Below are 25143 nucleotides of genomic sequence, written 5' to 3' on the forward strand. Positions count from 1 at the left end.
TTTGCTGCACACAGTATTTGGGCGTCATAGTATGAAATCCTATTACTACAATGTTTTTTGGGGCATCATGGTCACAAAGCCTATCATTGTCATTTTTGTCCTCATCTAAATTGCATTTTTGGGCATAGCCTTATTCAAAACGTTTGTGTGTTGCTTCAAAACAGTGCACTTTGTATGTAGACTGCATAATATTTTGTCTTTATAATATTTTTATGACTGTATTCAATTAAAATGTGCATGTTACTATAATATTTTATTTAGACACATGTTGGGCGCGTTGCCGACTTGTTTACCATTGCATCTATTCCCGCCCACGTCTGTGACGCCATAGATAACCAACCAATTAGAATCCGTGTTTATACTCCAAGGCTTTATAAAGCCTGTCATTGAGGAGAAGAATAACGGACACTGAAGCGCAACAAAGCAACTGACGTTTACGCGCATTACGTTTTTGTCCGTTCCTTGACTTTTGACTATTTAGTTAACTTACTTGAAAAAGATTTCAGTGTTGTTAAAGTTTATTTGTTTTTAGAAGAATACTTTACAATGATGCATCTATGGGTTTCATGCGCTTTCCTGATCCTGGTGCCGCTGCTGTGCGACGCGCACATCTCCAAGCGTTACGTGATCGGTTGTCCGGACCGATGCGACAAGAGTCTGTGTCCGCCCGTACCGGCCAGCTGTATGGCCGGAGACATCCTGGACCAGTGCGACTGCTGTCCGGTGTGCGCGTCCGGTGAGGACGAGCCATGTGGCGGCACGGGGAAACTTGGAGACCCGGAGTGCGGAGAAGGTCTGGAGTGCGTGGTGTCTGACGGGGTCGGATCCACAGCCACGGTGAGGAGGAGAGGAAAGAGCGGCGTGTGCGTGTGTAAGAACCCGGATCCCGTGTGCGGCAGTGATGGGGTCTCATACAGGAACATCTGCGAACTCAAGAGAGTCAGCAACCGGGCGCAGAAACTCCAACAGCCGCCTATCATCTTCATCCAGAGGGGAGCCTGTGGCAAAGGTAAAAACTCAAAAACTAGGGATAGCATACTTACTTTTTCGATCCAGATATGAGATAGCGTAAACTTAGTGTGCTGCCTACGCAGACAACATTGTGCGCATCATAACGTCAAAATCTGTTTAGCATTTTCAGAAAAAATAACTATATTGTGTGCTGTTTATGCAGACATTATTTTGGGTATCATCAAAACCTAGTGTGCTGTCAATGTAAACAGCATTTTGGGCATCATAACCTCAAAACTAGGTTTGCTGCCTCCATAGTCAGCAGTTTTGGCATTGTAACGTTGTTGCTGTATCTGGAAATCATTTTGAGCATCATAGCATCATAACCTAGTGTACTGTCTGTCTAGACAACATTATCAGCATAATGTCAAAACCTAGTGTGCTAAACATGATTTTGGGAACAGCGTTCTGTGCTATTATGATCTATGACATCACACTGTCAAATACTTTTGTACTACTTAACTTTAAAAACAGCATCTTAAATGCATGCTGTGAGTCAAAGATGTTTATGTTATTTTGCATTAAAATTGCATTTTTAAAAACAGCGATCATGGATGCAAGAACATGTCTAATGTGAACGTTCCTTTAGCCTGCAGAAAACTATTTGAGCAATTATTCAAATCACACAAGAGCAACGCTAAAACATACAAAATCCAGTGTGCTGGCATTGTCCTAATATTTTTCCACTTTATATACACACACCTACTCTTAAAATAGACTAAAAAATATGTGGGAACTTATGAAATGTTACCAGTTTGTCTAAAGCTCCATTACCAGGAACAGAACTCTGAGGTATTTGGGATTAACACTGAAGCTCATGCTAAAACAGAAACCCCAGCAGATAACCAAACAAGAGCTCAAGAAGTTCAAACCTGAACACATTCTCGTAGAGGTTAGCAGTAGTTCAGCCAGATTCTCCAGAAATCGCAAAATGACAAGTAGATTCCAAAAAAAAAATGTTTGAGTCCAAAGAGAGAGAGAGAGAAAGCAGAGCTCATAATGTAATGAGCATCAATAGTTGATCTATTGGATCTGGCCCAACATAAATGCAAAGAGGTTACTTAAGTGCTTAAGAATGAAACTAAGTCAGCAAAACATTTTAAAAATGGGTGGTTTCCCTCACTGCCAATGATCAAACCTGAAATTCACTCCAAGTCTTAGTGGAGCGAGCTTTGTAGGGCATCCAGATGATGGGCAGTGTAGCAGATGTCATCTGGTGCGTGATGATAAATGGTCAGGTGCGTAAACTTCACTCCCCTGTTCTCAAGAGATGTACTAATTAATAGGGGCTGTGGCCTTTCATATTAGTGTACACAACTATGCCAGCTTGACCACCCATTTGAATCCTGCTTGGAGTGGACATAACTGCAGCATTGCGTCTCTTTAGTCCATTTATGAATCAATTATTGTTGTTGCATATGAAGAGCGTAGCTTATGAAGGTAGCTGCCTGTGTAGGTAGTAGACAGAACACTAGGTGTGCTGTAGAGCCGGAAAAAAAACGTTTTTGGAAGTTGAAGTTCTTATGTATTTATAACAAAAACACTAAAAAGGCTCCAAACCAATGGGATGAATTAGGTTCTATGTGTCATTGGATGTAGTGATGTATAAATTGGGCCTGGTGTTCTCATCCACAGGTTATCACTTCATCCTGGTTTCAGTCACAGTTTAACGGGCCAAAAATAGCGTTATAAAGTCTAGATAGTGTATGCACCACGGTTACGTTCAAACCTCACAGCAGATCCAGAGCCGAAACTCTGTTTTCACTCAGCTGAGGTCATTACAATAAGACATCTGGAGTTCATGAAGCCGGACATTATCTAACACATCTTTTCTCCAAGGATTCATATCTGGGTCAAAATATTAAGTCCTTGAGCTGTTGTTATGTCTTAACCCATAATGTGAAGAAAAGACATGCTGTATATTTTAATGAGTGTTTCTTCAGCTGTGGACACTTTGGTCTGGTTTCACAGACAAGGCTTAGGTAACAGCCACGACTAGGCCTTAGTTAAATTTAGATGTTTAAGCATCTTTACATCGGCGTATGTGACAGAACCGGTCGTTTCTCTGAACTGAGATCTGTTTAAGTTTCACAACAACTTATTTCAGTTGCTTTAAAGCATTTAAACATGACTTATTGGGGTATAGTCTCACAATCTCGTCTGACGGTAATAAAAGCTAGTTTTTACGGTGCAAAAAACTGACACAGGAATGTTCATCTGACAGGAAGTTTCGTTTTATCAGGTGCCTGTACCATATTTTTCCACTGGCAGCACGACTAACATGGCAGGGCATCTCCGGGTTCAAGGTCAGATATTATATTTCATTAAAGTCTAGTCTAAAAATGGCATAGCATTTTTTGTGCTTTCAAAAAAAAGTACAAATCGAGAATCGAATCGAATTGTGGCATTAGAATCGAAATGTAATCGAATCGAAGATTTGGAGAATCGTGACACCCCTAATATTTTACGAGTTGGCTAATTTCGTAAAAATTCATACGAAGTTAATCGTGCAAAGTCGTACGATTCTCATGAAAACAACAACAACAAAACTGAACCCCTAATCCCAACCTCACAGGGGTCAAGGCAAATCTTACCAAAACTTACGAATGTGGTCATATTAATTAATACGAATTAGCCAACTCGTAAAATATGTACGAATTCTCGTTAGATAGCGTTGGTAAAACTTTGGGACTTAAAATGGGCAATAAACATACTTTTGTCATTTATTGAATGTAGTTTTATAGAATCAACAAATGCCATATCCAGCACATTTCAAATGATGTATTTTATTTGAGAACATTTTGGGGTGGCCAAAGCATTTAAAAAAATAAAAATCCAGACTCATGTGTCTTGCAAAGGAACGTTGCGCTGCATATAAAATACACAAACAAAACAATAAAACCTGTAGGTACACGAGAAGTGACAAATATAAATCTTTTATTGCTTACAAATATAAGTATGTAGTCAAAAAGGCATGAGAGGCCTTCAGCGACAATGCCCTTCACAATTTAAATAAAACAAATATTTATTGTATTGATTGTGTAATTACAGCAGGGAAAATGGAAAATAAGTATTTGACACATCAGCATTTTTATCAGTAAGGGGATTTTTAAGTGTGCTATTGGCACAAAATTTCCACCAGATGTAGCCATCAGGACAAATATTGAATTCATACAAAGAAATCAGAACATTTAAGTATACAAGTTGAGTCATAATAAATAAAGTGAAATGACAGGGAATAAGTAAGGTGCAAAATCTGGACATTGGACTGTTTTTCACATGCATAGTGGTTTCAAACCTGCATGTATTTGGCTGTGTTTGGCTGACTTTTTCATTCAATTTCTATGCTCACATTTACATTTATGCATTTGGCAGACAATTTAATCAATACAGTGCATCTATACATGTTTATATCAGTATGTGTGTTCCATTTAAAACGAAACCACAACCTTTGCGCTGCTAACGCAATCCTCTAACAAGTTTCCAGGGAGAATGGGGGATGTTACCAAATCTACGCCCTAGCATTTCATAATTAAAAGTCATTGAAATTTGTCATTAAATTAACCACTGGAATGCAACAAGCCCCAAAGTAACACCCTGATATGTTGTCAACGTCCCTAAGGAGCAAAGGTCGTGCCAAATGTTGTACACCCAAAGTATCCCCAGAGGACATTAAAAGCCCCCAAACTGCGAAGAAAATATTGACAGGGTTTAATTGTTGACAGAAATCAATTCTTGAGTAAATGGACAATTTGCTAAGCAAAAGAATCAGACGCATACGCTTTAACCATGCATGCAGTATTTTACTGCACAAATAATCTCAGTCAAACATTAGCTGGAGAAGGAAGTGTGTTGCAGTAACACAAATGTTTAGTTCGGTTTGCCCCAAATGCTGAGTTTGCATCACAGGAGGAAATTCATACAGTACCTTCTGCCCGTCTCAGCCGGTGGCGTGTGGTTACGGAAAAACTGCACGGTTAAACTAAAATTTACGGGCAGATTTGGGATAAGGCAACGTGCCAATGATGTGGAAAATTCAGCAGAAAGTGGGCATGCTCGAACCTTACCCAGTGTCTGAGGCAAGACTTTTTGGTTTCTATATATGACATAAGGAAGGGATAATGTATATCCAGATGGTTGTTATCGCAAAATGAACCCGACAAGGTAATCAGTGTCACCCTGAAGGGCTTTATTTTGTGATAAAAACCAGCTGCATGTGAATTATTCCCGGCTGCTTGCCACAAGAGCAAATCATTTAACGTGAAATATTGATTTGAAATATTTTATTAGCTTGTTTGAAATTTAAAGCTGGCATGAAAAGAGACAGTGAGGTGAAACATTAAATATATGTTAGAAGTACGGTTTAAGATTGCTTGCAGTACCCAGTGTCCAGTTTCAGACCTCCAAATTTCACTTGTTTATTTTACAATTAATTCCATGCCCCAAAAGTAATCTTTAAAGGATTACTCCATTTTCTTAAAAAAATCGAATTTACTCACCACCATGTCATCCAAAATGTTGATGTCTTTCTTTGTTCAGTCGAGAAAAAAATTATGTTTTCTGAGGAAAACATTCCAGGATTTTTCTCATTTTAATGGACTTTAATAGACATCAACACTTAACAGTTTTAATGCAGTTTAATATTGCTGTTTCAACGCAGTTTCAAAGGACTCTAAACGATCCCAAACGAGGCATAAGGGTCTTATCTAGTGAAACAATTGTAATTTTTGGCAAGAATAATAAAAAAGATGCACTTTTAAACCACAACTTCTCGTCTTCCTCCAGTCGTATGACGAGCCAGCGTGACCTTACGCAGAGGTGTCAAGTAACGAAGTACAAATACTTCATTACAATACTTAAGTAGATATTTTGGGTATCTATACTTTACTTGAGTAATTATTTTTCAGACGACTTTTTACTTCTACTCCTTACATTTTCACGCAATTATCTGTACTTTCTACTCCTTACATTTTAAAAATCGCCTCGTTACTTCTATTAATTTCAACTTGTTTTCTTTTTTACATTTCGGCTTGTCATCGTTAAAAAAACCTATCTTGATAAATTGCATCATCCAGATGAATCCGATTGTGGTTGGATGAGAAGTATAAACATACACCATTCCGACTCCCTATTGGTTTGTACGCAATCCCCGCCCCCCAGCTGACTGCAGATGATCAAAAGTTTGTTCGATAGCGCTGCAAAGATAAACATAAAAGAACCGCGAGACCGATTAGAAAGCATGCAGAGTGTCTCCCCTCGCGATGCTTTGATATCATCCGCCATCTGTTTGTACAGTAACAGAACGCGGCATTCTGTCTTCAAATGGAAAAGTACGAAATAAAACTCGCGCATCACTTTCAGGTCAGTTCACATTCACAAGCCTGTGTAAATGTATAGCTGGCTGCTGACACCAATCCATCTGTGTGATTTAAATAGTGTAACAATACCAATTTATATCATGTAACTTCAGTTGTTCAACTTAAATGACATTGTGCTGGGTTGCGTTTTGAAGCATGGCAAAGATATCTATGCTAAAGACATTGTTGTTTTGTATATGCTAATAACTACCCTAAATTTTATTTGCATTAACAAAACCTACTTAGCTGAATGCTTGAGTGTTAAATCAATCAAACAAATAATCATACATACAAACTTTTGCTTTTGTTAATAGACATCAGCTGTTTCCTTAAACCTGACTTTTAATTTACTTACAATAAAGACATTTAGTAATTCTCCAAAATTGCTTGGATTTATACTGACTAAAGTATACAAAAGTCCATTAGCTACACAAGTACAGATGCAGAAATATAGGCTATAATATATAATTGCATATTTGTAATTTGTGTTGCTGTCACAATACATATATAAATGATAACAATAGCATATTTCTATTCTCACACATACTATAGTTGTGTGTGATTTTGTTGTTTTTTAACTAAAGAGGGCACCACTGTAAAAGTTTGGCCACCAGCGGCACTGCTCTGAAGATTGACTTTTTGCACCATTACAATATTTATAGGCAACTAGTCATTATATCTTTCTCTCTATGGAACATATGTTAATGCTCAGTAGTACACATATATGGTTCTTTAATGCAGTGGTTATCAAACCTTTTTTGCGGCCTCCCTTGTGTACAGTGGATTGACATAAACAATTTAAAACTTAAAATTTGAATTAAACAAAACATTTTAAATTATACAATTTTTTGCTTTTGTTTAGTAGCCTTATTTTTCTGAGGTTTAATTACACAGAATTTATAATAAAGTAATGTATTTCATAAAATATTATAAAACTGGGGCCCCTGGCACCATCCAGTTTGAGAACCACTGCTTTAATGTATTTGTTTGCATTGTATTGAAATGCGTTCATTTTTAATGGGCATATACCGTATTTGGTTGAAACAGATAGCCTAGTGCAGGGGTAGGCAACATGGAGTGCCGATGTCCTGCAGTGTTTAGCTCCAGTCTAATCAAGCAGACCTGAACAAACTAATAAAGGTTAAAGTCACCTGAAACTACAGGTAACCAAGGTTTTATAAGGGTTGGAGCTAATCTGCAGGACATCGACACTCCAGGACTGACGTTGCCTACCCCTGGCCCTAGTGCATCCCACATTTTTTAACATTAACATTTTAATAACACTATAGTTATTATGGCCTTTAGAAACATTTTTTAGAGGAGATAGGGTAGTGCCCAAAAGGCCCCTGTGGTGCGGCTTAGGCTTTTTTCTCTAATGACATTTTTTTCCTTACATTACTTTTACTTTTATACTTTAAGTAGTTTTGAAACCAGTACTTTTTCACTTTTACTTGAGTAAAAAGCTTGAGTTGATACTTCAACTTCTACAAAAGTCTTTTTAAACCCTAGTATCTATACTTCTACTTGAGTAATGAATATGAATACTTTTGACACCACTGACCTTACGTAATACGTCATCACGTCAAGAGGTCACGGATGACGAATGCGAAACTACGCCCCAGTGTTTACAAGTGTGGAGAAAGAGGACCGTTCCGACGTTGTTGTATGTGGAATGATACTAATGAATGTCTTTGTGTCAGTTTAAAAAGTTTAAAATGGTCCACAAATGTGCATTTCATGTAACACGTGTCCTTTCCACGGCATTGCGCAATTATGTGAGGTCGCGCTGGCTCATCACACAGCCGGAGAAAGAAGAGAAGTTGTGGTTTAAAAGTGCATATTTTTTATTTTTCTTGACAAAAATGACAATGGTTTCGCTAGATAAGACCCTTATGACTCTTTTGAGATCGTTTAGAGTCCTTTGAATCTGCAATTTTAAACTGCATTAAAACTGTAAAAGTGTTGGGATCCATTAAAGTCAACTAAAATGAGAAAAATCCTGGAATGTTTTCCTCAAAAAACATAATTTCTTCTTGACTGAATAAAGAAAGACATCAACATTTTGGATGACATAGTGGTGAGTAAATTATCTAGATTTTTTTAAGAAAATGGACTAATCCTTTAAGCAGTAATTTACATTGCACCAAGCTAAAACAGCTTTAGGCGCCTTACTGCAGCAATGCCCTGACACCCACCCCACATAGGGTGGGGTACAATTTTCTTGAGAGCATAAAAATATATGAGTTATTTTGTGCTATAAACATAAATAAAATGCAATTTGGGACTAAAATGAGCTTGAAAAAACTTTCACTTTTTAAAAGGAACATTTACATACAGTACATCATTTTTTAAAGTGCATTATAGTGCATTCAACATACACATTTTATTAGATTAACACAATTGTCAAGACTGTGTCGCAGAACTCTAATATAATGTTTTTTTTAAACCAACTGGCCGTGACCTATTGAAGCACGTAACAACGTTACATCACAACATAGTCTGTTTACAAGCTTTCTCACAAAAGCTGGCACATCCTGAGATGACACAGTGTAGTTCACATTAGTTCACTAATGACCTCTGTGCTGTGCGACAACATGTGTTACCAAAATGTTCCCATTCCTATAAAAAGTACTCCAAAATTTCTCCTGGAATATGTGAACCATTTCACATGATTCAAATAAATCATAATTAATGGTAATAACTTATTTTTTCCCAACTTTCATTCAAAACATGTTCAAAATGCACTCCTGTTTGCTGGATATTTCACATTACCCCTAACATAACGAAACCCTAAAGGCCAGATAAAATATAGCTTCAAAGGGTAGAATAAACTTTTGTGCAAGAATACTGGACCAACTGGACAGGTTATTTGTGAGGAGTATGATGTCATCAGCCCATTACATAATACTTAAAAAATAAAAAACTTTTATCTTTTGTTCACATGTACATAATGCCATTGTCAATGTGTAGTTATAAAGTGAATAGGGTCAACCTTTTGATTTCATGTTAACTGTAAGCAGCATGTTTTCTGTGTGTTTACTTTGTAATAAAGAGCCAAAATTGTGTCATTTGATTGGCTTTTTGTAATGAAATGAAAAACAGATTATCCCTATCATCATTCTGGTAATGTACAGTAATCCGGTCAACACACATCCAAGTGTCCAGCTGTTTTCTATAACATAATAATGAATAGAGTGCTGGGCGATGAGTCCCTCAAAAAAGATGTTTGCATGATCACGTTCATCTCCCAAAATTCAGCAGCCCCACAGGGCCACATACTAAAATCTCATAAGAAAAGCACTAAAATGACCTTCGTGCATGATGAGATAAGTTTCCTTTTAATGGCTCTTTATCAAGGAGAACATCTCATGAGACCGGAGAGATGTTAATCTCTAATGCTTCACGAGGTTTATAACGGCAAGCGGTGTTAAGAGGTCAAGGTTTTTCTTGTTATCGTGCTGGCTTCGCTGATAGGTGCTATGATAGCTCCATCTGGTTGTAACTTTCTCCAGCATTTAAAGGTATCCATGCTAAATTTATAATGCAAATATTTAAATAATGAATTGTATATTGTTATAATTCTCCAGTTTAATACCTCTTAATAGTGAGAAATGGCTTTTATAAAGAAACCTCTTTACTCTCTCTGAGGTCACAGCTTGGCACCTGTGCATTTTCTTGTGGTGCCATCGGTTGATTAGCATCACTGGGTCATTTATCTGTAGCTTCAGAGTAATTTATCACATGGCATTAGTGACTTGAAATGGCTCCAAGCAGTGACTGGCTCAAAAACAACTTACCATCAAAAGATATCGACCCATAAGATCGCAGATATTCAAAGTAGATACTTCCTGGGGAGAAAGATTGTCATTTAGATGCTGAATGTAGGCCTATATTTTATAAACTTGTGTACCAAAGTCTTGAGAATTCTGGTGAAACGTATAAAGTAAAAAGACAGACAGAGATTGAAGATCGCACATTCACCTCTTGGCTCAAAACTAAGAATAAAAAACCTGCATGGTATTAAAGCATTGGTCTTCAGCCTGGAGTTTAATCACAAGCATTTTTGTTAAACATGATGCACCAAACGTTACAATCAATGTTCCCTTTAAATTGCGCATGTGTCGTAGGTTTATTGAATGTCTAGTGCAATTTTAGCTTGCGGATAAAAACGAAATACCTGAAGACTAAGCTCTGTGACAAAGCTATCACTCGCATTTAAAATCAATGAAACGCTCGCTGTGGTAGCCTCCTGATGGTGCTTGCTGCAAGATTCATATTCAGATTAATATCCAGACTAATAGCATTTGACAAACAATGTTGCCCCTATGATGCTGCGGACTCATTGCATGTTGTTCTCCTGAGTCTTTTATGATGCTCTGCAGCAAATAAATGGTAAATGGACTGCATTTATATAGCGCTTTTAACAGACCTATGGCCAACCAAAGCGCTTTACATATCGCCTCACTTTCACCCATTCACTCACACACCGACTGCGGTGTCAGCCATGCAAGGCGCCAATCAAGCTCGTCGGGAGCAGCTGGGGTTAGGTATCTTGCTCAAGGACACTGCGACACTTGGTCCGGTGGTTGAACCGGGGATTGAACCACCAACCTTCTGGGACAACCTACATGAACCAATGGTATTTCAAGCATTCTGACTTATTAACACAGTTCTAGAGTTGTTTCCTCATGCTAAACATAGACAAAGGGTCAAAAAAGCAGTTGGACATGTTATAGAGTATTTCTGTGCCGAATGCACTTCGCCAGGGATCGTACAAGTTTCGGAAAGTTTTTTTCGATTACAGATCCAACTGACGTTTCAGGGGTTTTCTATACGTATCACTTCTTTATATGGGCACTTCCCCCGGAAAACCCTGCCCACCTGTCAGAACTTACAAACATTCACTTTGTTTAATTTCAAAACTCAACAATGGCACGAATGAAGAAGTGTGTTTTTGGATGTAAGGACAAGAAAGCCAGCCTTATGGAAACAATGAATATAGTTTATTATCCGGGGTAGCAGCGGAGTTTTGCGTGTGTGTTTGATGCAGTGGATTTTCCCAACCGGGTCACGATTTGCATGCGGTAAGTAAGACTTCTGTCTTATGTAGGAAATAGCCGCGTACATATTGTATAAATGACACAAACATGTAATCAAAGTTAAACAGTGTTGTATAGTGTTGCATGACTCGTACTCGCTCCACCCGCGGTAGTAACTCCTCCTTCTTCATTTTTTCGTACGTTATCGGAAAGATTCGGTACAGCTAATCTTTCTTTTATAAATCTGATTAAACTAAAGACTCTTCGGAGATATAAAGGATGTCATGCTACTCTATAGGTACTCCAGATTAACATCAGAAATGCAGAAACAGGGTGTGTTACGTGAGCTTTAATACGATAAAGCAGCCTCTTGTACCTTACTGCTTATATAAATATCTCTGTTTTACACATTTACCATCAGGGGGTCCCTGCTTCATGCCTCTCTCATCTAAGGAGTCCTTGCCCCGAAAAACATTAAATAGCCGGGGTTTAAATTGTTGTAGTAGGCTGGAGTAGATGGTGAATTTTTCATCGTCTTATTTTTTCTCATTTTATTTCTTGAAATTTAAAGTGACATCATATCCTCTTCATATCAATATCTTTTATCTGCATGCATAATGCAATGCCAATCAAGTAAACTATGAGTGCAGACTCAGAAAGGACAAATTATTTGTCCAAAGTCCTTATCAACACATTACTAATGATAAGTAAAAAAAATTATATATTTAGGTGGGAAATTTTAAAATATCTTTATAGAATATGATCTTTACTTATCCTAATGATTAAAAAAAAATAATGTTTAATTTTCACTGCTAGAGGTCGCTAAACAAAACAATGGTGTAGCTATAGTAGTAGTAAGTTAGTAGTAGTTAGTTTTATAACCATTAGATTAAAAAGTAAGCTCACAATCTGGCTTAATAGAAGCAACAACAGATTGGTGTGCTAGACATTTTAAGTACTCTTTGCATGGCACTGTGCAGAACGACTGACGTATTTCATCAAAGTATCACGGGAGCAACGCAATAAGACTGCTTTTGTGATATCAATTTTGTGATACTTTGATGTCACTGGCCGATCGGCCTGTGCAGTGCCACATGAAGTCAAACACACCAGAAACCGAAGATAACCTGGAATAATGCCATTGTCAAGTGGCCTTATGAACAGGGGAGTAGCTGGTATAGAGTAGTTTACAAGAGTTTAAAATGAACTCATAAGATTGAACACAGAAGGTTTCGAATTCATAATATAACGTGACTTTATATGTCACATTGCCCAATTTGTGTGAAAAATCAAAACATCATTTTGTTGAGGAACAGATGTTGCCATTTCCCGATCCTCTAACATTCCCCAGAGCATATCGAATCATTAGTTATACTTGAATTTCACATAAAACACGAGTGTTAGAAGTGTTCCAGCTATGACATAAATAAAATGTTCTCTCACTTTAAATGTGCAAAACGCTCCACAGATGTGGAGCCATATTAACATAAGGGCTCTAAAGCAATTACGTTATCAAAATTCCGTAATCATGATGTGAAGGCTATCACTTGTATAAGGCTATGATTTTGTTTTATTAATGAATTTGTTTCTAGTGAAATGTAACCCCTATTTACAACCAATTTTGTTGAGAAAAGACATTTTTATGATACAGTATCATTCATAATAGCAAATGACAGCGATGAATCTGTAGCTTGGTTTCACATTAATGTTGTGGGCTGTGTTTGGTTTGGCAAGCGCACATCAGCGGTTTACCCATCTGTATTGCATTACAGTAATCGCCGCCTTTAACAACTTAAATGCTGAGCGGTATTTACTAATGTATTACAGCAAACCTCCCAGAAATAAAAAAGGTCATTAAAGTTTTGGTGTTTGAGGGGTCAAGGTGCTATTCATCCCAGACGATTTCAAACAGTGGATGCATAGAAGCAGACACACAGCCGTAGGGAAAAACAAATAGCATGCCACCCAACTCTCAAAAAGAATGCAGATGTGTTTGCACGAAGATGTTGTGACAGGATCGTTATACAAGGTCAAATAAAGTGTTATATATTCAAAGTTATAAATAACCAAATTTTATAAGCACTTTTGGACTGCCTGGGCACTTTAAAGGCAGGGTCCATGATCTCTGAAAGCCATTGTTGACATTTGAAATCACCTAAACAAACACACCCCTACCCCAATCTGGACCTTCTTTTGATAGACCCGTCCCAAACATACGCAAACCAAAGATGTCATTTAGTAGATGTGCACCTTACTGCTGATTGGCTTCAAGTGTGTTTTGGTAGTTGGCCCGACTTGCTTTTCCAAAGCGTTTTCAAGAAATTGTGCACTCCGCCTTTAAAGGAAAACACCACCGTTTTTCAATATTTTGCTATGTTCTTATCTCAACTTACACAAATGAATACACACCTATTTTTTTTCAATACGTACACTTTTAATCTTTGTACAGCGCTTCTTGAATGTGTTAGCGTTTAGCCTAGCCCCATTCATTCCTTAAAAGATTTATTTTGTGCCACCATACTTCCTCGTGTAGCTTCTAAATTCATCCCTATTTGGATCCTAAGGAATAAATGGGGCTATGCTAAATGCTAACACATTTACGAGGCGCTTTACAAAAATTAAAAGTGCACGCATTGAATAAAAATAGGTATGTATTAATTCCTCTAAGTTGAGGTAAGAACATAGTAAAAAATTGAAAAACTGTGGTGTTTTCCTTTAGGGATGTATTATTATACAAGTCTACATAAGTCTGTTACTTAAAATTGTCTAGTTCAGTTTTTCCCGACAGCATTGCCAGCCAACATCAGCATTTTTTATGATTTTCACAAAAGTTGAATGCCTTCCAAAAAATGTTCTTCTTTAAATATATAAACACAATATATCAAATAAAACAACACAAGCTCTTCTTTCAAAGAAAAACTTTCATCCCATCTTCATTTGTTCTCTTTTTTCACCTCTCAAATATGGGTAAGTCTCTTCGAAGACTTTTGTTAGAGATCAGACTCAGAGCGATAATTAAAACATATACTGTTTTTAAGTATGGTTACTTTATATATTTATACTGTAACATAATATTTATATTAATTTATATTTGTGTAAGAGAGCCACCAAGTGGATAATAGCAGAAATATGGATTTTTGTAAAAACTCGTCATTGGCAGGGAAGCGTTTTCACTTAATTGACTAGATAACTTGTCAATGGCGGGGAAAGAGTTAATAGTTCTCATCTATAGAACACTGTGTTTTATGATTTCTGAAGATCACATGATTTAGCAATAGAAGATGATCTCCTAAATTAAAATTGGTCTCCTAGTAGCCAACCCTTGAATTGTCGAGCACCTGGCCACCTTAAAAGTGTAACTAAACCGCTGGTCAGAGCGTGACTCCAACCACTGGCAATATTTGAAAAATGCAAGAAAAGTGGGCAGATCCCAACGGAGATAGAGGGGACGAACTAAGCTCGTACCAAGTGTGTGGTAACATCATAACAAAGGCGTGGTGAGCTTGAACCTGCTTACGTCACAAGTTATTTTTTGGACCCAACATCCAATAGGAAAATTCAACTGCAGTAGCCACCGTTCAACCTGAAGAGGGCAGCACTCTGACGTTTTTACACCATATATTGTAGTATTGAAACACTTTATATCCAAATGTCAAAAAACTTAATAAAATCAATGAACAGCACTAATAAAACGATGACACGCGGGTTGATCCAAAATGAGCGGGTTCCTGCGGTCACGGGTCATCAAAAAATATTTTTAATGATTTTCAGGTCGTGGTCGGTCAGGTTGTTTGAAATAAAGATGGCAATTAACTATTTTAAACAATTACTACTTTTAAAAAATGTGGGCCAGGAAGCAGTTCAGGTACATTTTTTTTGTGGTCCGAGTTGGGAGCCGGTTAGTTGAAAATGTCAGTCGAGTGCGGGTTATTTATACATTGATCCGCACATCACTGCAATGCACTATGGAAGCATGTAAAAATTGCATTTGAATTGGTACTGTATATGCCTCTGACCTTTTTGTTTGCCATACTTCCAGGTCACAAGGAGAATCCAGACAGTCTCCGGCACAAATATAACTTCATTGCTGATGTGGTGGAGAAGATCGCTCCAGCTGTGGTTCACATTGAGCTGTTTCGCAAGATGGCTTCCTGTCTCCTCAGTCGCACGCTCCATTAGTCAATGACCTTAAGATCATGAAGGCCCTTTTATATCAGTTCAAACTTTATCACAAAATCCTCACTTGACAATTATTTTGAAGCACATTTTAAGGGACTCGAATAGCATGCTGCTAATGCGAAGTGAACAGCATAATAGCTATAAGCATAATAAGTATGATAGCAATTAAATGTAAATGAATTGTATTTATAGACAACATTTCTGCCACTAACAGTTTTCACTGACCATGTCACAATGCATTCTGGGAAAAGATGCATGAAGACCAAGCTAGCATTGCTCATGTTGATCATGAACCTTAGATGATCTGTAGGTCTTGGAACAGAGCCTAAGGTTAGCAGTAGGTTCTGGCCTATAATGAGCTGACTGAAAAAATCTTAATACGGAGGTTGTTTCAAGTTCTGTATAGTAAGCATGATACTTTATGTGACCCACAACAGTAAACATGTTTTGACTTGACATCCAGATATGAATAGACCTCTCACAAATATCAAAATATTTGAAAAGTGGTTTCTCATCAACCAAGACTTTGTTTTTCAAGGGTAAAATGCATGCAACCTCATTTTATAGACTTTGAAAATCATGCATTGCAGTCGCAACACTTCGTGACCACAGTCCAAATGTATTTTTTCAGATGTTGAACCAAGAATGTGCAGCTGTATTGTTTGCTTTTCGGTGGATTGTAAATTATATTACTAAAGGGTTAATATCTATCCAAAAATTATCTTCTTTCTCTCTGAAGGATGGCTTTTTCTAAGCGGGAGGTGGCAGTGGCCAGTGGCTCTGGATTCGTGGTGTCTGAAGACGGTCTGATTGTAACTAATGCTCATGTGGTGGCCAACAAGCATCGGGTGAAGGTCGAGCTGAAGACCGGCGCCACTTACGATGCCAAGATCAAAGATGTGGATGAGAAAGCCGATATTGCTCTCATCAAGATAGACGCTCCAGTGAGTACCTGCAGATCTATGCTCAGCCGTCAGAGTATTAAAGGGACACTCCACTTTTTTTAAAAAATATGCTGATTTTCTAGCTCCCCTAGAGTTAAACATTTGATTCTTACCGTTTTGGAATCTATTCAGATGATCTCCGGGTCTGGTGCTAGCACTTTTAGCATAGCTTAGCACAATCCATTGAATCTGATTAGACTATTAGCATCGTGCAAAAAAATAACCAAAGAGTTTTGATATTTTTCCATATTTAAAACTTGACTCTTCTATATTGTGTACTAAGACCGACAGAAAATTAAAAGCTGCTATTTACTGAACTCTCAAACTTACGTAATAATCAAGGACTTTGCAGATGTAACATGGCTGCAGCAGGCGTAGTGATATTATGCACTGCCCGAAAATGTGTCAGACCCGGAGATCAGCTGAATGGATTCCAAAACAGTAAGAATCAAATGTTTAACTCTAGGGAAGCTAGAAAATCAGCATATTTTCAAAAGAAAGTGGAGTGTCCCTTTAAGCAAAGCTGAAGTAAGCACTAACACAAAATCGCTCATTTCCACAGATTAATGAGTTGCCTACACAGGCACCATGTACTGTATGGCATTATCGATACATTCAAAATATAAAGGCTGTCTCATGTAGGTAAATACATTAGAAGATTCCACTGGCCACATTCCAATGTAGCATCCTACAGTGTGCATCTTTCATTAAAATAAGACAATCCCATAATTCTTTGCTATAAGGTCAGTAGAACAAAGTCATCCAAGATTATGAGAAAAATGCTCATTAAAAACCTAATTTTGCATCTAGTTTAAATGTATTCAATATGTGTACCTAATTAAAGTTTTCCAAATCAGGTTTTTGTACTAAGATGCTGTCTTTTAAGGAATCTTATGTAGGCAATAGACATCAAGGAAGCTACATTTTGGAAAAGAGTGTGAGTCATTACAGAGAGAAAGAGTAATACATTATACTTTGTTTAATGTTAACATCTTAGACTTATGAAAGAAATCTGCTGCCCTAGTTTCAGGGTTACCTCTTGATATTTTTCCCAAATCGAGCAGAGCTGCATTTTTGTATGCTTTACTTGGCTTGTGTTTGGTGGAGCTCAGAGAATAATGACTTTGTTTTAGAGAGAGGTCACTTCTGTACAGGAAGAGACAGACCCTGATAAGCAGTGTTGAATTTCTCCACTAAACAACTCTGACTCCACACCCAGACCGATCACCAAACAAGTCAAGGGGTTGTTTTAGCTTTAGTGCATGTTATACAGTATGGAAACCTTTTATTATATTATCAGGGTTTATGAAGTAGCATTAGCAGTTATAAAGACATGTACATTAAATTACACAGAAAACTTAGAATATCAAGGGGTTAGCATTAGCATAGAGAGAAAATGTGATTTCAGTCATAATAACTCTCAGGATACATTTTAGCATCTTTGCGGTCATGACATGTCAATGTATTTTGTAGGAATTAATTAGATCTCTTTAAGCTGCTGCTGTTTTTTAAAAACGTGCAAATTTAAATGAGCTTGCCAATGATGCTTCTGCACAAGAAAGATATCTAGAGAGGTGGAGCTGGGGGTGGAGGTGGGTGATTGTTAAATGTCTGATTACTTACTGTATGATACAGCTTACAACATGCCAACAATTCAAATGCATTTTCATTGCTATGAATACCTGAAACCCCAATCAGTTTCATTATTGCTAAGTGCAAGCTGATTGGCTGACAGATCGCAAGATAATAAGGTATGAATGACAGTACAAGTTTATAAAAATAGCTACAACTGAAGGATTTGACGTGGGCAGTTGCATCTTGTCTCTATAAAAAATATATGCACCAACACGCAGATTTAACAATAAGCATGGTGTTCATGTTTGGTGATGGTATCTTGTGCTGGCAGTCAGAAGTGCCACGTTGCTGTAATTCAGCCCAGACTCTTATGCATAGTTTTGCCTTCCTTTGGCTCAGGTTCTGCTGAGTCACTGCGGTACTGTGAATCATTTATATTGTAACTGTCTCATACTGCGTTTCCTGACAGAGTTTGATTGATTGGTGGAAAAATAGGTGAAAAATCCTTCTTGTTTTATAAATGAACAGATTTAGAATTTGCCTGAGGGTCGTTTCACCACCCGTTTTGTTTGTCTGGCTGTTTTGGGGTGGTAAGCATTTCCAAACCCATTGAAGATTAAGCTCAAGTTGCTCTCAGGGAAATCAAATCGGTGCTAAGAATGCATCTTGCAGTTAATTGCCATTAACTACCCCTAAAACAGCCTGAATAGGGACCATTTGCTCAACACAGTTTTTTCCCAACTAAAAGCATAAAATGTTTTGGCTGTCCATAAACATGAAAACACTGTTCTGGGGGGCTGAAAATGCAAAATGGGTTTCAAAGTGCAAGTATTTAAAAATTACACATCATCTCCATGTAAACTACACAAATGTGAATTTGTGAAAATAGTGACTTCATGTATGTGCAATACATGTTCAAACATTGTGTGACATCGGCGACTACTGGCCTGGCATACATAAAACATCATTTTTAGTTGTTTTCGCGATCTGTGTGAACACTGATCTTTTTACAACGTTGTCGTAAACAGCGCAAAGGAAACACTTGTCGGTCTTTAGTACATCGTGGTTGTGTAAACGTACCTTTAGGCCGCATTTACGACTCAATTCCGATTTTATTTTCTCTCACGAGGCAAAGATCGGATATGACACACAAATGTGTAAAGGAAAAACGCATTTTGATATTCTTAGATCTGTTTTAGGCCTTATTATTCATATGTAGAAATAAATATAAATCGGATACATGCATTCGCGTCTGCAATGTAAACGGACAGATTGGATATTTGTAAATGACGTCAACAAGGTGGACACCATCCGAGATTACATGACTCTTTTTAGCAGTGCAAAGGAGGACGGCGGTTTCATTTAGTGGAGTAATGCTGAAGTTTCATGTCTTGTTATACAGAAATAAAGTTGTTTAATCTTGTATTTAAATATTGTATAATCATTTAGGCTGTTTCTTAATATGCGTTCTTCAGCGATCTTGCGTCTTGTGTCCTCGCTCTACGTCATCATCGGCCGCTGAAGTTCAATTCCAATTCTCAAAAACGCAAGTACAAAGTACACATGAAAATACTCGGATGTGTTCTTGAAATCGAGGATACATCGAGTGCAGACTTGCGCAAAGAAATCGATTTACGCCCCAGAAGTCATTGCGGCAAAACAATGGCGGAGGTCAGGTGACCAACAGGAAGATAGCACGCATTTCAATTCTCACAAGTGCGTTCTGTGTTCTCGCGACCTTCTGAGTTCGTTCTTCCAAGGTTGCCTGGCAAGACCGATCTCCATGAGAACGCAAGTCTGTTCTTTGCGTTCTTGGAATTGAGAAACAGCCTTCGTCTTTGATGTGATTTAACAAGAAATTAATTAACTTTAGGTCCTGTTTACATGAGAACACGCAAGGGGAAAATATTTTATCGGATGTGCCTTTGGTTTATACGGCGGCAGCGTTTTTGGGGCTTAAAAACGCAAAAAAGTGAAACCACCCTCCAGAGTGGAAATCTTTAAAACGCTCTGCCGTTGTGTTCCTATCTAAAGGGTAAAAAGGGTGGCTCTCGTCGCGTACGTGTTTACGTCACAGGCATGCGCAAGTTCAGAAAAATAACAACAAACATGTCGGATTATTTCCATATGTCGGACCTTCAAGTTGCCATAGCAGCCCTGATAAATATACAAGAGTCTTTCCAGCAGTTGTACGAAATATTCACAGCTAGTATTACTGATCAGAGAAGGTGCATTAATTGCCTCTATCAAATTGATGCGCCAATTCGTCGGAGACAAACCAGACGACTTTGGATGAGACCTGGGAGAACAACAAAGGTCCTGTCCCAAATGGCACACTCCGGACATGTGGTCCTCCTCAGAGTCCACACTTTGATGACATCACGTAGTCCAGACTTTAGGGACCCTTAATGCGAGTCCACGTGGGTGCAACAGAGTCGTATTTTGGGACAGACTAGAGTGTCACACCGGAAATAGGTAGAGCAGTTGCCCGTCAGTGTGAGCTCCTCCCTTCCGTCGTCTGATTGGTCTGATTGCTCTTTTGCAAGGACTTCTGGGTTGGTAAAGTGCGCGAAGTCTGCTGCAGTGCGGGCTTCGCTGAAGACCGCATCAAGGGGGCAAAGGAGGCGCTGATGAGCACACTTCAAAGCGTAAAAATGGCAGATGGGACACCCTACAGACTCATGGACTAAGCGAGCACGCGCAATTTAAGGCCACGAGACCGAAAGTCCACATGAAGTGTGTCATTTGGGACAGGGCCGAAGAAGGTTGTGCGCAGGCACGTGGACTTGGTGTTGTTGTGTGTCAGTGCTTCACATTGCCACCTAGCTACCTGGAGTGCATACTACATCAAATATCACACATTTTGGCGTCACCATATGCCCGCAGATTTCCCCCCAAAACACTCGTATAAACGCGTAATAAAAAGTGATAATGCAACGCTACATTTGTGTTTTCTCTTCAGATCGTTTCCATGTAAACGTAGCCTTAAACTCATTATAGGAAACAAGAAAAAGATATCATAATATTTTAATAATAATAAAAATGTATTATTAAATTCATTATATGAAACCAGAAATCTTTTTTTTATTCCAATTCAAACTGTATAGTCTTTTACTATACTGAAACTGTGCAGATGTGTGAAACAGTCCTCACCCTGCATTCTGCGTGAGATAAACGTACCCTGTGGAGATGAAAAACGGATGCCAGTGTAGCATGTTAAAGCATGTCGCTGTTTTTATTTCCAGTTAGTATCTAGTGAATGTTTAAGGCAGGTTTCCACAGGCCACATCAGGTGAAGAGAAATACTGAACCCGCCAGGATGACTAACACCGGCTCTTTTACAGTAAATTCAGATCTGGGTCAAGATATTTTTTTGAAGATCACCTAATTTGTGTTAATATTTAAAAGTATGTTTCTGATCTAGATCCATGAGTGTGTATGTGTGAGAGTTTGTGTGTGTACTTGAGTTTCCGCTGTAGGACTGAGTATGTTAACAGACCCGACAGATGTTCGTTTGACTCCCAAACATGTTGTTGATGATATACACAGATCTGTTAGATGGTTGTTAGTGAGATTGTGTACATCTGGGAAGGGCTGGTTTACAGACAATGTTTTCCGGTTCTTACACAGTGTGTAGTACAGTATATGCACAAAGTTGCAACCAAGTGCTAAGTCTTATCAAGCATTACAAGCTGAACTTAATTCAAAAGAGTAGTTAAGAAACTTTGTAGTAGATAATTCACACAAAATACTTTTGGCTTGCCATCCATAAAGAATTTTGTGCCACCATGTTTCTGCAGTAGCTGTAAACAGACAAACTGCTCTGTGTTTCGTCACTACATTTTCTTAGGCGTCGTTATGTATGTCCTGTGGTGGTTTTTGTTGCTTCTCTATGCGTTTTGAAAGGGAGGGTTGAGCTGTGTTTGGTTGCAATTTACAATCTCATTGTCGCTAAAATCTACACACAGTACCTTTAAGCCCTTCATTCCTTTGTTAGTATTTTACAAAACTAGAAAACAACAGCTGTAAGATGTAGCAAACAGTAGCAAACTTTAATTCATTAGCATGACATTAAAAAAATTTACTTTAGCTTGCTGGCAACCCCGCTAGCTCTATTGGCTTCTATTCCTTTTTAAATACAGAACTCCACTTATTTCTTGTTTTCACTGTGTTTGGTTGACCACAGGAAACGGTTTTATCAGATCTCTTTCATCTGAACCCTTTGCCCTTCTCTGTCTTGAGTTTGTGGTATATGTGAATTCATGTGGGTCATGTTAGCTAGCTTCATATTATTAAAAGACTACAAAAACAAAAGGTCTGACCTTGCTGTGTGCTTTATAATTTACTGCAATAGGAAAGCCCCTGTAATTATGACACACAGTCTCGAAACAGCAGTAAAAATACAACTGTCAACCTGTGTTTTAAGCAATAGTTCTTTCGTGTTCTGTCAATGCACACATTTATCTAAACACTTATATTTCTGCTAATACCTTACTAAATACAAATCTGAAATTATATTTTCTCTTTTTTTCATGTAAGTAAGAAAGAACAGAGAAATGTCACACAGTAAGGTTGAGTTGCTTAATATCTATTTGGGCAATCACACTGATGATAATTATAATGACAAAATATAGCTATATTAGCATCAACACTTAATAAACAATAATGATAACATTATGTTAATTCTACACTCATATGCTGCAGTGTTATATATATATATATATATATATATATATATATATATATATATATATATATATATATATATATATATATATATATATATATATATATATATACATATATATATATAGTATATACACTCACCTAAAGGATTATTAGGAACACCATATTAATACTGTGTTTAAACCCCCTTTCGCCTTCAAAACTGCCTTAATTCTACATGACATTGATTTAACAAGGTGCTGAAAGCATTGTTTAGAAATGTTGGCCCATATTGATAGGATAGCATCTTGCAGTTGATGGAGATTTGTGGGATGCACATCTAGGGCACGAAGTTCCCGTTCCACCACTTCCCAAAGATGCTCTTTTGGGTTGAGATCTGGTGACTGTGGGGGGCATTTTAGTACAGTGAACTCATTGTCATGTTCAAGAAACCAATTTGAAATAATCCGAGCTTTGTGACATGGTGCATTATGCTGCTGGAAGGAGCCATCAGAGGATGGTTACCTGGTGGTCATAAAGGTATGGGCATTGTCAGAAACAATGCTCAGGTAGGCCGTGACATTTAAACAATGCCCAGTTGGCAATGAGGGGCCTAAATTGTGTCAAGAAAACATCCCCCACACCATTACACCACCAGCAGCCGGCACAGTGGTAACAAGACATGATGCATCCATGTTCTCATTCTGTTTACACCAAATTCTGACTCTACCATCTGAATGTCTCAACAGAAATTGAGACTCATCAGACCAGGCAATATTTTTCCAGCCTTCAACTGTCCAATTTTGGTGACCTTGTGCAGATTGTAGCCTCTTTTTCCTATTTGTAGTGGAGATGAGTGGTACCCGGTGGGTTCTTCTGCTGTTGTAGCCTATCCGCCTCAACAAGGTTGTGCGTGTTGTGGCTTTACAAATGCTTTGCTGCATACCTCGGTTGTAACGAGTGGTTATTTCAGTCAAAGTTGCTCTTCTATCAGCTTGAATCAGTCGGCCCATTCTCCTCTGACCTCAAGCATCAACAAGGCATTTTCACCCACAGGACTGCCACATACTGGATGTTTTTCCCTTTTCACACCATTCTTTGTAAACCCTTGAAATGGTTGTGCGTGAAAATCCCAGTACAGTAACTGAGCAGATTGTGAAATACTCAGACCGGCCCGTCTGGCACTAACAACCATGCCACGCTCAAAATTTCTTAAATCACCTTTCTTTCCCATTCTGACATTCAGTTTGGAGTTCAGGAGATTGTCTTGACCAGGACCACACCCCTAAATGCATTGAAGCAACTGCCATGTGATTGGTTGATTAGATAAATGCATTAATGAGAAATTGAACAGATGTTCCTAATGATCTTTTAGGTGAGTGTATATATAATTTATTTCTTTATTTATATCAATAAGTGTTATATCTAGGGTTGCAAAGTGGCGGAAACTTAATGTGAATTTGGACATTTAGGGAAATGTATATAAATTATATCATATACAAACATAAGTAAACATTTAGTTTGGTCATAATCAGACATGCATACAAGGTAATACAAATTTTAAAAATGACATTTAAAAAATGAGACAAAAATTTTGCCCAAACTTTTGAACGGTAGTGTGTATTGTTACAAAAGATTTTAATAAATCTGTTCTTTTGTAACTTTTTATTCATCAACTCATCAAGCATGGATTTATTTGATCAAAAATCCTTTCTATCCTTTTTAAAATCATTCTAATATAAGCAGTGATTTTTTTTTACTACATTTAAGTTCCCTGTTATAGGCAACTCTGAAATTTTGTCAAATTCCCATTATATTCCCATACATTTCCATTAATTTCCATATATTCCCGTTATTTCCCATTAAAAGTTTCCAGACTTGAAAATTCCCAGAGTTTTGCAACACTATTTATATCCTTATATCAGACAGTAAAACCTGGCGGCAACCAACAATAGCAAAAAAAGGAATACACCAGAGATTCTAAAATTGGCAGTATGTTTTTTCAGTCAACGCTGAAACTGATTCCTACAAAAAAAATGTTTTTTCATATATTTATCTTTATAGTTGTGGTGTGAACCATTTTTATAGTTATCATTATCTTTTACAGCGTAAACAGCCCTAGGATTTAAATCTATAGTACTGTATGTCAGGGTTGCTAAAAATGTAAGTGCATAATGACTTTAATTACTATAACTAACATGCAGTGGCTCCTAAAAGTATTTTGTACACTTAAATATACTGTATGTTGCAATGTTATTGCCTTGGATAACAAAATATAATATCAGGTGTTGTGTATTTAAAAGAAAAAACTACAAGAACAATATTTAGTAAAACATTTTAACGAGAAAAGGTTGTTGTGTTTAATATGGTTAG

General features: G+C 37.6%; 1 protein-coding gene across 1 annotated transcript in view; it reads left to right on the forward strand.

Annotated features, from left to right (window-relative positions):
• The first annotated feature begins 393 nt into the window (after nt 1–393).
• htra1b (HtrA serine peptidase 1b) overlaps nt 394–25143 on the forward strand; it is a 50218-nt gene continuing 25468 nt past the window's right edge. The window contains exons 1-3 of the mRNA XM_055175626.2: nt 394–1009; nt 15447–15549; nt 16326–16530. Of these exons, the coding sequence (XP_055031601.1) occupies nt 547–1009; nt 15447–15549; nt 16326–16530 (771 nt within the window). The 5' untranslated portion in view covers nt 394–546. The remainder of the gene's footprint in view (nt 1010–15446; nt 15550–16325; nt 16531–25143) is intronic.

Source organism: Misgurnus anguillicaudatus, chromosome 4, assembly GCF_027580225.2.
Source record: "Misgurnus anguillicaudatus chromosome 4, ASM2758022v2, whole genome shotgun sequence".
NCBI lineage: Eukaryota > Metazoa > Chordata > Actinopteri > Cypriniformes > Cobitidae > Misgurnus > Misgurnus anguillicaudatus.